This window comes from Pezoporus occidentalis, unplaced genomic scaffold (genome assembly GCF_034315485.1).
Source record: "Pezoporus occidentalis ecotype Australia unplaced genomic scaffold, CSIRO_AGI_Poc_V1 ctg34, whole genome shotgun sequence".
NCBI classification, from domain to species: Eukaryota; Metazoa; Chordata; class Aves; order Psittaciformes; family Psittacidae; genus Pezoporus; species Pezoporus occidentalis.
The window spans coordinates 3,769,502-3,785,567 of NW_026915376.1; the positions used below are offsets into that span (position 1 = coordinate 3,769,502).

General features: G+C 40.8%; 1 protein-coding gene across 10 annotated transcripts in view; it reads left to right on the plus strand.

Moving 5' to 3' along the window:
• RASGRP3 (RAS guanyl releasing protein 3) overlaps positions 1-16,066 on the plus strand; it is a 62,379-nt gene that overhangs the window by 36,427 nt on the left and 9,886 nt on the right. For 7 of the 10 annotated variants that reach the window (XM_062629578.1, XM_062629580.1, XM_062629575.1 and 4 more), the window contains 6 exons: positions 1,822-1,969; positions 4,015-4,188; positions 4,669-4,785; positions 5,092-5,367; positions 10,408-10,485; positions 14,443-14,559. In XM_062629578.1, the coding sequence (XP_062485562.1) occupies positions 1,822-1,969; positions 4,015-4,188; positions 4,669-4,785; positions 5,092-5,367; positions 10,408-10,485; positions 14,443-14,559 (910 nt within the window). The remainder of the gene's footprint in view (positions 1-1,821; positions 1,970-4,014; positions 4,189-4,668; positions 4,786-5,091; positions 5,368-10,407; positions 10,486-14,442; positions 14,560-16,066) is intronic. The other 3 variants (XM_062629582.1, XM_062629584.1, XM_062629583.1) reach the window with 3 other exon arrangements.

The window sequence follows — 16,066 nt, forward strand, 5'->3', positions numbered from 1 at the left end:
ATTTAGAGACAAGGATGTTGTGTGGGATAGTGTCGAACGCTTTACACAAGTCCAGGTAGATGACATCAACTGCTCCACCCCTGTCCATCAGTTCTGTAGCCCCATCATAGAAGGCCACCAAATTGGTCAGGCAGGATTTCCCCTTAGTGAAGCCATGCTGGCTGTCACCAAGCACCTTGTTGTTTTTCATGTGCCTTAGCATGCCTTCCAGGAGAATGTGCTCCAAGATTTTGCCAGGCGCAGAGGTGAGACTGACTGGTCTGTAGTTCCCTGGGTCATCCATTTCCCCCTTCTTGAAAATGGGGGTTGTATTTCCCTTTTTCCAGTCATCAGGAATTTCACCTGACTGCCATGATTTTTCAAATATGATGGCCAGCGGCTTCACAGCTTCATTTGCCAGCTCCTTCAGGACTCGCGGTTGGATTTCATCAGGACCCATGGACTTGTGCACGTTCAGATTTTTAAGATGGTCTCGAACCAGTTCCTCTCCTACAGTGGGCCCAAGGTCTTCATTCTCACAGTCCCTGCATCTGCCTTCCAAGACTTGGGTGGTTTGGTCAGAGCCTTTGCCAGTGAAGACCGAGGCAAAGAAGTCATTCAGAACCTCAGCCTTCTCCAAATCCTGTGTAGCCAGTTCTCCTTAGAGCTTCCTGAGGGGGCCTACATTCTCCCTCATCTGTTTTTTATTTGCTATGTGCCTGTAGAATCCCTTCCTGTTATCCTTAATATCCCTAGCCAAGTTTAATTCTAACTGGGCCTTAGCTTTCCTAACCTGGTCCCTAGCTTCCCCAACAACATCCCTGTACTCTTCTCAGGCTGCCTGTCCTTGCTTCCACTTGTTATAAGCCTCTTTTTTCATTTGAATTTTCCTCAGCATCTCCTTATCCATCCAAGGAGGTCTCCTGGCCCTCCTGCTGCACTTCCTTCTGGTTGGGATGCAGCACTCCTGAGCTTGTAGCAGGTGATCCTTGAATATCAACCAACAGTCTTGGGCCCCCCTGCCCTCTAGGGCTGTATCCCATGGAACCTTCCTAAGCAGGTTCCTGAAGAGGCCAAAGTCTGCTCTTTTGAAGTCCAGGGCAGTGAGATTGCTGCACATTCTTCTCACTGTCCTGAGGATCTCAAATTCAAGCAAATTTTGGTTTTCTCTTAAAATGTGGCATATGCATAGTGATTTTTCCTTATTTAAAAATGGCATAGTAACCTGGAAGGACAACACTATTAATCTCAATGAAGTTTGCAAGACTTCCTGCAAAAACAGTACTAGTGAAATTACATAAATATTGCCTCTTAAATCTTCACCTTAAAATATTATTAGCAAACTTTCTGCTCTCTGAAGTGCTTTTTCTGTATATGGGTAGAAATTATTCTGTTTCTTGCAAGAAAATGATTTGCCTTTTTGTCCACCCGCTTACTATTTTGTTGGCTGTTTGACTGACTGTTTCTGTTGTTCTGTTATTCATAGACCTGTGGTTTTAAAGAGTAAAAATTGATCCTTGATATTGTCTTTCTTTTATGTTGCATTAGAGCTTGGTGTGACCTGTTCTTCTATTTCCAAATAATCTTTTCATTATGACTTCCTGTATCATAGAGAACATCATCTGTGTTCAGATAGAAACTTGCTATTATTTATCATTTGTAGAAATGCCTTTGAAACTCTTATCTTCTGTTATGCAACTGAATGGTGCTACTCACTGGGTGTCACAGATCAGAAAGCTCATGGTCTGTCTTCTAGTAATTTTACACTATGTGTTCAAATTGTGGGCTACACTCACATATACCCAAACAGAATTGAGAATTATACCTATTTTTCTGTTGCAGTCCTTCCTATGACTGGATGAGAAGAGTTACACAGAGAAAGAAGGTTTCCAAGAAAGGAAAAGCCTGCCTGCTGTTTGACCATCTGGAGCCCATTGAGCTAGCTGAGCATCTTACTTTTCTGGAGCATAAATCTTTCAGGAGAATTTCTGTAAGCCCACAGCTTTGTCATTTGCAATTAGGAGCCTGTCCTTAAAGAGTGTTCACATGGCTTAACATTTATCACTTTTTTCCCCTCTACATTTCCGTATAATATATCATTATATTCCTTCATATGCCGTACATAGACATGGCTGTACCAACACTTCCTTGATCTTCTTTATGACTGATGCTTTTAGTAACAGACATTTAGGGTTGTTTTTTGGGGGGAAATACTAGGCAAAAATTACTGCTAAAAGCCACTGCAACCATGTGTTGCAGCAATTCATTAAACTAATATTAGCGTTCAAAGTCTTCAGTTTTGGTTTGGTTTATTTTGGTTTGGTTTTACCTCTGAGAAAATAGTTAATTACTTTTCAGTAAATATCAGCATCTTTGCAATGAATGATTTTTGAAGAGTTTGAAATGTACATAGTCCTTCTGAGTGCCTGTTCTTCCCAACTATTTCTTCAGAAACTGTCCTTTCATTTTCCAACTTAGGATCAAAAGATAATTCAGATTGGAAGGGTCTCTAGGCCAACCTCCTGCCCAAAGTAGGGTCAGCTTTGGGACAGATCATGGTCCTCAGGGTCTTCACCAGTTGGGTCTTGAAAAATGCATGAATGGAAACTGCGCAACTTCTCTTTCCTCATTTTCCATATTGGCACTGAGGAAAATTCAGATACAGTTGCTTCTTTTCATAGAGGATTGTACATGAACAAGAGGCAAAACCAGACGAAAATTAAAGTAGATGCTAAAGCAAAACAAATGAGTAATCCAAATGCCAAAAGAAATACTGATTTCTAACGGCAAATATCCATATGAAAAGGTCATGATGCCACTGTTTCTGGTGGCAAATGAAAGCAGTAAGTGCTCAAGGTGACAAGTTCTCTCAAGGAAAAAAAAAAAAAGATACTTTTAAAAATGTTTAGGAGCATGAAAGAAATTGAACTACAAAACTAAGAAAAATATATGAGGTTTTTTGTTTGTTTCAAGGGAGGAAGGAAAGAGAGATCAATGAGGAGCTGAGACCAGTCTAAACAGAATCACTTTTGGCATCATCTAATAACGTTCAAAGGTTTATTACTCTAGACTTCAAATCATGGGAAAACACCCTACTGTGATCTGTGCAAGACTAACCCTAAACAAGGCAGGAGGAACAAGAAAAATGGCACGGATTTCTAGCTAGACTTAAGATATCTTTTAATTCCTTTGGGAATTCCAGAAATAAAACTCAGACCTGCAATCAATTTTCTTTTTTCCTTGTTGTTTCTAATTTGTTAATTCTTTGGCTTGAGTTTTGCAATATCAGATGTTTCTCTGCAACCAATTACAGTTAATGAATCTTTTACTATTTATTATCTCAAAGCTATGTAACTGTAGAATATGATTAGTCTGAATCCTGTCTTTGGTTTTACCTATTTAATAAAAATATGGGGGGAAAAGGATGGAGGAGAAGGAAGGGGGGTGTTAACTGTAACAAAAAGCATTTTAAAGTAACTGAACACTGAAATACTGTTTATCTATCTGCAGTTCTGAGACAAGCATCTGCTGTGTTAGCGTGTATGTCATCATATGGTCTTCTAGCAGGCAATTTTTGATCAGCTAGAAGACCAAGAATTGTGTGTTGGCTTACACTGCTAGCAAGCTAAAGTTGTGTCATAAGCTTCTGAAAGTCTGTTTTTAAGGGACAGCTGAAAAATGTTTTCAAACATTTAGGGAAATTTAATTCTTGGAAGCCATAGTTCTCCCATGTAGAACCACGTCCATGAGCACACAGGGCATAACCATAACATCAAAATGGGCAAGATTTATCAGAAGTAGCTTCTTGTGAAACAGATATTTTTTATATAAGAGGAAGAAAATAGGTGCTCAGTTAGCTGCTTGGGATGCAGTTCAAGCTCATGTGAAGAGTGACAGAGCTGCAGCAGGGTCTGCTGAGCCTGAGTCTTTGTCATTTTCTAAACAAGAGGAGAAAAAAAAAAATAAAATTGAATCACTTTCAATTTTATTCTTAATTTGTCCACTTTTTTACTGAAAATGCCTTCCCTTTGTTAGTTCACAGACTACCAAAGCTATGTGATCCATGGCTGCTTGGAGAACAATCTTACTTTGGAGAGATCTATTGCTTTATTTAATGGTATCTCCAAATGGGTCCAGCTCATGGTTCTCAGCAAACCAACACCCCAGCAAAGGGCAGAAGTAATCACAAAGTTTATCAATGTTGCACAGGTAAGTCTTGCATATGATTCTTTTTCTTCCATTATGAAGCAGTAATATAAATCGAGATTGCAGTAAACAAATGAACGGAATGCTCTTTGTGCTGTTTCCTCAGTGTGTTCTGTTCAATAGTTTTACCTATTGAACAGTAGGCTGTTCAATAGTTTTACCTGTTGAACAGTAGCCTGTTCAACATCACTGCACGTTATTTGTTCAGGTGTGGTATATCTGTGTTTTTTTACTAGCAGACATAACTATAAATTAATTTTTCTTTGTTGTATTCTAGTTGACAACTGTCACTACTGTGTGTTTCTTGTGGACCTAAGCTAATTAAATAAAGAAATGCTGAACCATTATGTTATGTCTCCTGGTTTAACGATTTCTGCTTTAGCAGTGACAGATGGTCTCCTTTAGCTTGATGTGTGTGACATGAGATAGCTGCCACATATATTTCGTTTACTTTTCATAATCCATGATCAATTTCTCCTGCAGAAGCTCCTTCAGCTCCAGAACTTCAACACACTGATGGCAGTTGTGGGAGGTCTAAGCCACAGCTCTATTTCTCGTCTGAAAGAAACTCATTCTCATCTCTCTTCAGAAGTCACAAAGGTATGGTGGACTTCAGAATATAGAGATAATGAGCAGAGCATCACCTCTCTGAGGTCTGATGGATTCTGCAGTGCAGGTGTCTCACCAGCACAGTACTTGGATCATGGCAGAGCATCCACAAGGGCACTTTGTTTGCATTCCTCTTGGTGGAGAAAGATCGGCTCATGGAGATCCTCTGCTTGATTGCCTGTGCCAGAGAGAAAACTAACACTGTCGTTACCCTGAGATAAACCGTGCTCGTTTAAACCAGATTAAGGAAATTCTATGAATGCTTTCACAGAGACTTGCTTCTCTGGCTGTTTGTAGGACTGGAATGAAATGACAGAGCTGGTCTCTTCCAACGGAAACTACTGCAACTACCGCAAGGCTTTTGCTGACTGTGTTGGCTTCAAAATTCCTATTTTAGGAGTTCATTTGAAAGACTTGATTGCTGTCCATGTAATTTTTCCTGACTGGATAGGTGAGAACAAAGTTAACATAGTGAAAATGCAACAGCTTTCCATCACCTTGAGTGAACTAGTTTCCCTGCAGACTGCCTCTCATCATTTAGAGCCTAATATGGATTTAATTAACCTGCTAACCGTAAGTATTGAGCATGTTTCAATTCATTTCTGTTATTCAGATGTTGAATGTCAGTAGGAATATTCATATCTATAGAGATAAGTGCACATTTTTATCCCAGTTTTGTAAAAGAAAAGGGAGAGAATATAAAACAGAAACAAGTGCGCAAAGAGTTTCATTACTGTAGTATGTGATGGCTGGAAGAAGCAACAGGGTTGTTATACATGAATCATTTTAAGGATGACAGAATGACATCGCTTGTTATCAGCTCTGTTCCTGAGCTGAAAGTCAAAACATTGCACTGCACCAGCTACCAAGAAGGGGAAAAATGACTGCTACTGCTGAACCCAGGACACAGAAAGAGGGCTGTTATTTGTGCTAGGAGAAGTTAAAACTAAGTTCTGAGCACTTAGAATTGGGGCTTATGTCTTCTGTGCAAAGATCACAGAAGGTGATGTGTTGACATGGACACACAAGTGGAATTCCAAGTTGGGCATTGCTCTGTTCTTTCTCTACTATGCTTCATGTGCGACATAGTACTCTTTCTATCCAGTACAAAAAAAGTTGCTCTTACATGTTGCTAAACAATTCCTGCAACCCTTACTATTTCTCCTTTCCTCCCCCCTTGGCATTGGCTGCATTTGTGGAGGTTTGAAACTTGCACATACAAATTACAGATAAGGATTTGAAGGTCCTATTTCAAAACAGAGATTTCAAAAAGACTGCATAAAACATGTATTTTTTTAAAGCTGCAACTGACAATGCTAAAAGGAATTAATTTTCAGTCCCCTTTTTGATAATTGAGTATATGACCATTATTACTTTTTCACTTATGTGAAATACTTTGATGTATCCATTCCTAATATAACTCTGCTGACTGTGGTTACAACTGAGCCAATCTGATTGTAAATCATGAAGTTACATTCTGCAGTGTTGATTCCAGACCTGATCATGGGCTAAAATTAATTTGTGCTGCTTTTACCTATTAGCATGATTCCATGGTGGTACCTTTTAGTAATGGTGGAGACAGCCATGGGTATCCTAGGTAGACAGCTGTAGGTATCCTAAAACACCTCCAAGGTAATTCTGTCTTTGTCGTAATCGCTGGAAGTGTAGTTATGGGTCAAATACATTTGATTTAAGATGGTGACTCCACAAAAAGAAAAAAGTCAAAGATCAACAGAAAGTTCCTATACCAGACTTTTGGTACATATCATAAAATGAATGTTCTCAGTTTGATTCTAACATTGTAGGGGTTTTCCTTATTTGTACATATGAATAGAATATTTTCTTTTGTTCTACAGTGTTCATCTGCCATGTAAGTCATTACTCTTTAAATGTTTCTGTCCATCTTTCTGTTAATAAGAATGTTTTACGTTTTAGGCTGGGGTCAGAGGAAGAGAAGAAAAGCTAGTGTTGCAGCCCAAAGCTGACAAGAGCTGCCAACTAAAAATAGTTGACCTTGCTACCTGCAAATGGTCTTTTAACAGATTTAGCCTCCCTTGCTGCCAAAGTCATCCTGTTTCCAGAGCCTGAAGAAATAATTATTTCACTTATTTCTAGGTCTTCATTCTGTAATGTAAACTGTAAAAATTTTTCTCATCTTTAACTTACTTAGAGAAACTCCTTTTCAAAACTAGTAAATGTGTATAGGTGTGTAGAGTGCGTTTCATTTGCATGTGAATCAGCTGACTCAACTATTTGTTCACTTCAGCTGTTTTTCCATTAAGCTGCTTCTATCTGGGCAAGCTTTTAGTATGTGTTTTGTCCTGATAAGCCATGTGTATATCTCTTGCCTGGCCTCCATCCCTTGCAGTGCTGCCTTTTGCAACACACTTAGCAAGTGCTAACAGCCTGGCCTGTGCTCGCTTGACGAATAAAGTCATTGGGTGTTGGTTTGCTGGTACAAGAGCTTGCACAAAAGGATAACATTAGTATTTTGTGGCCATGTAGGCATTTGCCCTGGTTTTTCTTTTCTTGATGGTGGAGGCCTATCCACTCTGGGGAAGCAGATACATTCAAGTGGTTTGAAAATGGTGATGTTGAGGCACTGGCACAGGTTGCCCTGAGAAGTTGTTGCTGCCCCCTGCCAGTGTTAAAGGCCAGGTTGAACGGGGCTTTGAGCAGCCTGGTCTAGCGGAAGGTGGCCCTGCCTGTGGCAGGGGGCATCTAACTAGATGATCTTTAAGGTCCCTACCAACCCAAAGCATTCTATGATTCTATGATTCTGTGTTTGGGGAGACTGTGTTAAGAGCTATGAAGTGAGAGTTTGGCTTAAAAGCTGGGGCATGGGCTTGGTAGTAGACATCAGGCCCTCTACATAGGAGACTACAAAAGCTGAGAGGGAGCTCTAGTGATGCAAGTCCTCCCATGTCATATGTAAATGAGTCTGTGTTATATGGGCAAGAGGAGTAAATGTGCCAGGACTCAGCTGCTGGTGAGCAAGAGTGTGTTACATAAAGATGGACTCAGTGCATGCTTGCTCTTAGTCTGTGTGGGTTTTCCTCCTTTCTTGCCTTATCAGCCACACTTGCTCCAGCTCCACTGACTCTGTACCCAGTTTTGTGCCAGTCCCTGGCATCTGAAACCTGGAGCTAAGAAGCAGAAGTAGTAAAGAGGACCTACTCACAAGCTTGGCAGTGCAATAGAGAGAAAGAGCAGCTCTAACGACACTTTCATCATTAGAAAACTTACATTTGGTAAGGATGCTTAAGGGATTTCCTTACCTGCTGTGCATTATTTCCACATTGTTTTTATTTCACAATGTGATAAAAGCCTGCAGGTAAATGTTTCATCACTTTCTGTGGATTGGAAGTGGATCTCAATGTCTCAGCTAGAGTACAATGTATTTATACTAACTGCACTAGAACTTATTTGGTGCCACCATTTTCACCCCACTATTTTTAGATCCCAACAGATATTTATCTAACCTGCTCTGAAACTATACGCAAATGACTGGAAAGTCCCAGTCATTTGGACAGTCTAGTGAAGAGAATGAGAAATATCTAAACAATCAAATTGAAAGTCACCCTCCCTAACTTGTGTTCAGTAAGTTCCACTTACCAAATAAATGTTGTGCATTTCTGATCACACCCCCACCCTCCTTACCCACCACCCCCCCAAAATGCTTGGCAACATAGGACAGCAATGAAAGTCAAATTAGAATGGAAACTGCCACCTGCTGTGGTGGTTCTCCTAGGAAAGCTCCTGTTGGGCTTTATCCAGCAGAGCAAACCTGTAAATAAAATATAAAATGAGAGCTTATGTAAATGAACAGTCATCGTGCTTGTCATGTTTTTGCAAGTATTTGAAACGTCTGTACTAGACAATACCTTGTCCGCTGTGTGCTTACACGTGCTTAATCAAGTTGTAACTGCCGCTTATGTTAAGGTCAGATAGTTCAGGGAGGGGAAAATACAAACTTGCTCAGTAAATACCAGTGATTTTCCATCCCCAAACCCACACCCTGCTCATCTGGCCTGCTGAGAAAACTGCTCTTTAGCAGGAACAGGACAAGGCCTTTTGAACTAGCAATTCTGCTCTGGTAATATCATGTGCTCCAACACTGTTCTGCTTATTTTATACCACCAAAGAACCTAAGAATTCAGTCACTGAATAATTAAGTACATGAACAATATTTATTACAGCAGTTACTGAATCTACGTTACTTTTAGGACAGGTCTTTACATTCCCATGAGACAGCAGCATGACAGCTGGGCGAAGGAACCTGCAGGGTGCTCAGACTTTCATGGGTGCCCATAACCAAATTAGGAATTGCAAAAAACTCAGTGTAGTGTTACAGTTAGACAAAATGAATAGTGCAATATCAAGACATCTCTAAAGCCATGTGTTTGCTCTGTCTCCTGTCTTACTCATTGCGCAAAATTCTGCCTTAAAGAAGGTGGTTCCTAGAGGTGGTTCTGTAGTACAGTGTTGCTGGTCCTGCTTCTGCTTGTTACTGATTCAGCACTTCAGGTTCTCTAAAAATAGCCTTCTGACACAGTCATTTAGTCAGTAGTAATTCTATCTGCCTGCTGGGAAACATCCTTTTAGCTCAATCTTACCTTAATTGGGGATTTGCAATGTAGATGGTAACTTCAGATCATGTCAATTACTCCAAAGCCAGTTAATGTAGGTACATGATCACAGGAAATATGCAATGCTCGTTTCCTCTCATTGGAAAACATTAGCCACAGTATTGATTACTTTTGTCCTTCACCACTCCAAAAAAAGGAGGAATTTACTGCAGACCTGCATCAGTGCAAGACCCCAGCTGACAAAGTGAAACAAAGATTCATCTTACTTTAAGCATATTTATGCCCCTTTTTTTCTCAATAAATCCTCTAGGGAAAAGAATGAAAACATGGAAGGAAAAGCTTTCATTTATCTAAAAGAAGCTGAAAGGGAATTTGCCTTACTTGCTGAGAGAGAATATGGAGCAGACCAAGCTGGGTTAAAGTAACTTGAATTGCTTTTCATGGAGCACTTTGCTGCATCAGCACTGCTGCCAAACCTGGCTTCCCTCTGTAGAAGAGCTGCAGTAAGCTGCAGAGCTGACTGTTCTCCAGGAACCAAATTTGAGCAGAACACAACCTGAAGTCCCTCTAGCCTAGTGCCTTTACAACTTCTTTGCTGAAGGTTTTGTATTCACTAGGTGATTTCTCTTGAGATCTCTCATGACCACTGGGCTGCTAGAAGAAAGTGTTTTGCGTAAGGGTGGTCTTCATTGCCAGTGTCCCTCTTTGAAGATTAGCACCCAGCCCATCTCACTGAATGTGTTGGGATGCAGCTTGTGACAGCCCTTGAGTACAGTGCCTGCTCCTCTCAGTACAGGGTTGAGCAGCAACATGTGCTCACCAGTGTCAGTTACATTAGCTCTTGTGAAAAGCTGCTTTCCCAGCATCTGCACCCGCAGTTCTGGCACGTATCCTGAGCTCTGAGTAGCAAAACTTTTGTCTAGCTTCAGTGAGAGGTGTATCTCTTGTAAGGTATGCTTACAAGCCTGGCATATCCAACACAGTTTAATAAATACTGCTGGTTTTACGTCTTTCTTGCATACAGCTGTCCCTGGACCTCTATCACACTGAGGACGATATCTACAAGCTCTCACTGGTGCTGGAACCAAGGACCTCCAAATCTGTAGGTTATCTTTTACTGCATTTTGACATATTGCTTATTTTGTCTGCAGGCAGTTGATTACATTTTTAAATTGCAGTAAATATGTTTCCTTATTTGCATTCACATAAAGCATCTTAGCGTTTTGCTTGCATAGTAAATACAGTCAATATTTATAAGTTTTAGTGCGTATTGGGAGAAGTAAAAAGTGGAACATGCTGGACTTCATTACTCATTGTTTTTCAACAAAACCTCTGCGAGTTCTGGAAACCATTGTTCTTCTTTATGGGAAGATACCCTTTGTAAGTTACGTCACTGTGTGCCCACTACTTTATTTTCTGGATGCTGGTGCAGTTATATAAAACAACACAGAGTCCAAAGATTTGTTTTAGGTAAGGCACAGCATTAGCTGTAACATTCTAAAAACTGTTTGCTTATGTAGAATGGGCTGTATCTTGGGCTCTCAAACAATATTTAAACACCTTAGAATAGACATTACTCTTTTTTAGTGGGTGCAGCTAAAGATAGTGATGCATTGATACATTTTTCATTATGCTTTGCAAGTCTGAGGATGCAGGTAAATCTCCTAATTAATAGCTGAATTTCATTTATAGTGTTACTCTTTGTTGCCAGAGTCTGGGTTTTCCTCTGAGCCTTTCGTTGGTGCATTAACATTCTTATGACCTGTCATATGCAGCACATGATGCTCTCAGGCTGAGCACCCTCAAATCTGAGACCAGCAAATCTGAGACCACCCTTAGCAAAACTAAGGGTGTCTGGAAATGCTTAGCAGGGTGTGAGGGCAGAGTCCAGTAGTCTGAGCTGATTCATTTCGGTGCTTTATATGTTTCTGAAGTATTCCTGAAAGCAAACAAGGAAGTAGAACCCCTTAATTTCCAAGTATAGGGCTTTTCTGGATTTTAAGATGATTATCATTCTTGGGGACCAGTTTGAGTATTCTGTGTGTGTGCTTTCAATGGTGAATGATGACCAATAGTAAAGAAGCTATTGAATATTTCCATAGTCAACCTTAACTTGGTTTGAACACCTTTAATTTCATTGCTGAGCTTCCAGTCCTTGCTGGATATGATTTGACCATAACAGCTGCCATTTTTCATAGTCATTCTGGCTCCCTTGTGCTCCCATTACTGCCAGCAGAGTTGACTTGTTACAGCTCTATGCTGTGGAAGGACTAACAGGCCACTACTGTAGATGAAGAAAATTACCATGCCGCTGCTTTGATCTTCAGCTTGAACATTAGGGAGGACAAAAGCAATATAAACAGTGCTATGAACTTCAACAGTACCCAGAAGTTGTGGGAGACTACTGCATAATGATCAATAAATAACCAGTGACATTGAGCTGTTGCAGCATCGCGATGGGTAAAAAGCTACAGCTGAATAGACAGAAGCCAGACTATTTGAAGCATACTTCTCTTTGATGGAATGCCAAAGCACACAAGCTATATTAGAGGGGAAAGAATCTGTAGAGCTTTTGTATGTGGAAAAAAATTGTCAAAGGCAACATGACAGCGTAGTTGTGTCATTCCAACTGCTTCTTATTGTTGTATGGGTACAGCTCCTGTGCAGGTGCACTGTAGAGGAAGTGCCTCATGCTGCTGCAGTCATTTTGGAGGCACATCCGTAAGCACAGGAGCCTGCTGTTAACAGGGGCTTGACCTCCATTCTGCTAAAAGTGGGAGGAGAGTCTTCAGTCAGTATAGAAGCCTAAGAAAATACTGAAGATTGACCTCCAGCTGTAGAACAGCATCTCCCTGTCACACTGTCCTGCTTTTCCCCAGGCATTCATTACCTTCTTGTTGGGAGCTTTTACTGGTGCAGCTATTGCCTAGAAGGCAGCTCTGCTTGGTGCAGTTATGCCACTGAAGACACACACATTTTTTTATTTCAGTGCCAAAATAAGCAGATGTTCACATCCATCTTAAAATATGCTTTCTCAGTCTACAATACAGTTTATGCTTGTGCTGGTGAAACAGACAGGAGATGCAGACTGAGTCAGAAACAGCATGCCCAGGTACAGTGACAGTGTTTCTGAACATTCAGTAAATTCAGCTAGGCAGTCTCTGGTAGTCTCTGGACACTCGTTGGTACCTTTCCTCACAGCATGCATTTCACAGAAATAAAATTATGGTTATTCATACGAGTCAATGAGTGAAATAGAAGAAACCAACATTTCCCTTCGGCTAGCGGGCAAGAACATGAAGTTTTCATTTCAACTTGTCAAAAAAAACACGTAAAAACAGAAGGAGGCTTCAAATGAAAGGGTCCAGAAGACAGGCAAAGGCTTCAATGGATTTAGACTCTGCCACTGTGCACTTGGACCAGAGGAGTTAGAAGCTCTGTGAGGGCTTAGTAGTCCAGCACACTCTGACACTTTGATACTGATGCTTTGATTCCATTTAGTCTTAAGATTTTTTTTTAAGACAAGGCACACTTCAAATTTCTGCTCTGACCATAGCTGTAAGAATATTACAATACTGGCATGTTACATGTTACCATGTAACGTGTCATCTTTAAAAGATTGCTGCGTTTCCACATATTTCTAGAGCAAAAGCACTTGCCAGCCTGTGGTCCATCACTGTGCAATACCATTAGTTTTAGGATTAAAACATTCTGTAAATAGTTTTGGCATATAGAGCTGGATGTCTGGATCCACGATATTTCTTGATGAAATTGAATTATGTACATACAGTGATTTTTATTTCCCAAACTTAACCTGTGCAGGTTAATAAAGCAACCCACTAACAGACCCTTTTGTTTTCCTACCAAAGGCAGTATTTTATGACCTTGTGACCATTTTTCATCTCAATGTCAGAATCTATGATACCTTTTTTTTATACACATGATAACTGTAGCATCTTTGCGTGGCTTAATTATCTCCCTCTCAACTCACACCAGTTTAATGGGAAATGGGCTTTTTGCTCAACAGCTAATTCAGGAGTCTTTCTGAGGCTGTGGGCCATTTTCCTTCTGATCCAAACCGTACTGTATTTTTTCTGCTTGACACTGTTTCACCTGCTACATATCCAGTGACAGGTGCAGGAAAAGGCCAATATGCCTTTCAGCATTTTTCATGCTAACTGATGATTTTTGAAGCCTTACCTGAAACTGTGTTCAGGTTTGTCCTGTATTTTCTGCTTGAACAAGCTGAGCTGTGTGCCACAGCTTCTCCCAAAGCACTATAGTGGTGTGGAGGGAGTTGGGCTGCGTGCACTGTGCCTCAAGTGAGCTGTCAGCTAGCATTTTGTCAAGACCAAGCTGTTTACAGAATAAAATAGTCTGACTGGTGTTTTCTGCAAAGCAAATCAAAGGTTAGCCCCTTTCTGCCCAGGCTGCCTGGATGAATTAAGCTGTGCATCCTGGCACATCTCGGTTGGAAACCAGTGGGATTGCAGAGCATGATTCTTCCCTTGCTTTTGCATCCTGCTGCCTTCTTGGTGCTGCAGAGAGCAGGAGCATTAACTTACTCAGGCTGCTGCAGCCCCTTGCATGGCTCCTGGGCACAGTCTCGCCAGCAGCGAGTTGGGGCAAGGCTGCATTGTGGTGGAGAGTTCCTCAGGAGCATTACAAGGAAGGGGAAAAGCAGGTTTCTGGGCTTACCTATCTCTGATGTCTGCTGTGTCCAGAGATTCTCATTCCTTCCTTCTTGCTCCCATTCTTGTTGCTATTGAACCCTCTAGAGATGGCAGTGAGGAGTCTGCCTGGTTTTGCTTGGGCACTGCCTTGCTGGGCACTGCCACTGCCAGCGTTAGCTGTGAGGTGCCACAAAGAGCCCAAGTGAAGCCGTCAGCAAAGGCAATCAACCCTTTAAAACCTTGCCTGATGCTTCGCTAAGCACAGGGACAGCACAGGGACTCCAGTAGTTTGTGGTTGTAGCTCTGACACACAGAGCTGCTTTTAATGGGAAATTTGTCTTCATAATTCAGATTTGAAAGTCTTTGTGTTCTGATCCATCTCTCAGCAGCCTACCTCCCCGACAACCCCCAACAAGCCAGTAGTGCCACTGGAGTGGGCATCTGGAGTGGTACCAAAACCTGACCCTACAGTCATTAACAAGCACATACGAAAGCTGGTGGATGTAAGTATTTGGAAGAATATACTGGTCAAAGAGAATGATAGCTTGGATATTGTCATCATCATAATTAATTACAAGCTTTGCAAGAGATTCTTATGGTTGGGATTAATTTCAGACATCCAATAACAAATTTGAGCCTTTACTGATACATTTGGAATTATTTCTTTTATTCTTGCAATCAGCTATGGGGTTAGTTAGCAGGTTTCGTGATGCAAAAGAGCAAATGTTCAGAAACAAGGACTCACGTGTTACTAGGACCAGAGAAGTTTTTCAGAAACCCTGTATTGGTTTTCAACTTGCTGTCGTTTGACTGTTCAGAGCATATTATGTATCGTAAAGACAGCACTTTGTTGGTATTGCTTTAAAAATGTAGGCATGAGGTCATGGAGAATTATAGCTGGGATCTTCCAGCATCAGTTTGGAAGTTGATATATTAGGTAATGCAAACGAAGCCAAACACTACCAGGTTCATTTGGAGAGACCGAGCCCTGTTGTGTTAGTGTTTAAGGGACTTTTAGTGATTTAAGCAGCATCCAGGGAAACCAAGAATGTGTTGTACATAATGAAGCAATATTTCCTTCTGCTTTTTACAAATTAATAACTAAGCCTGGAAGGAACTATTAAATTTTCACCTCATCTGTGTTACAGGTCATTAAATGTGTTATGTTGTTAAGATAACTTGAAGTCTTCAGTTGTCTCACTCAGACTTCAAATATATCGTGTTTTACTTCTTGTACATGATCTTATTTTTCAAAAGTTTCATTTTTCTCTTAATGTGGGATGCCAGAACTGCACGTGCTGCTCCTGTATCACTTTTGTCAGTGCCATGTGCATTGATAAAAATCACTCCACATCCAAACCTCTCTTTGACAGCTTGTTTAACTGAGTTGTCTGTTGCAACTCTTTAATCTTTCCAGAATGTGCTAGGTGGAGGGATTGTTCTTGTTCCTGAGTTGGGGAAGATGCAACCCCCATTCCACAGTTTTGGCCTGGTCCAGGAAGTATGGTCTTGAGTTTGACAGGATTAAAACATGTTTTGGGGCTGTTGCGGATACAGCTTGCCAAAAGGTCCACACCACTCTGTACAGCTGTCTTCGTTTTTTCCAATCTTTGTCATTTACTAGCTGCTTTGAGTTGTGCTTTAAGGCATTGTTTTTATTGCTAAGTGTTGAATACTACTTGGGTTTGCATATTGATTTCTTCATGATAATGCATTTTTTGAGGTCTGCCAATCATTGGTTACAGATCATTTGCTAGGTGCTTAGAAATCAGCTTCATCACCTTCTCATTTAAATGAGGACAAAGTAAACACCTTTCAGAGATCTCAATGTATTAAATTCTTGTCTAAATGTATTAAATTCTTAATCTAATGAGAGAGTTTGTGCGTCAATATGTCTTTCAGATAGTCATGTTGGCTCTGACACTCATGTCTTTCCCATCAGCCTCACATATAGCTGTAATGCCCCTTGCACATCTTCACAATTAGTAACACAATTCAGTACTTCCATAG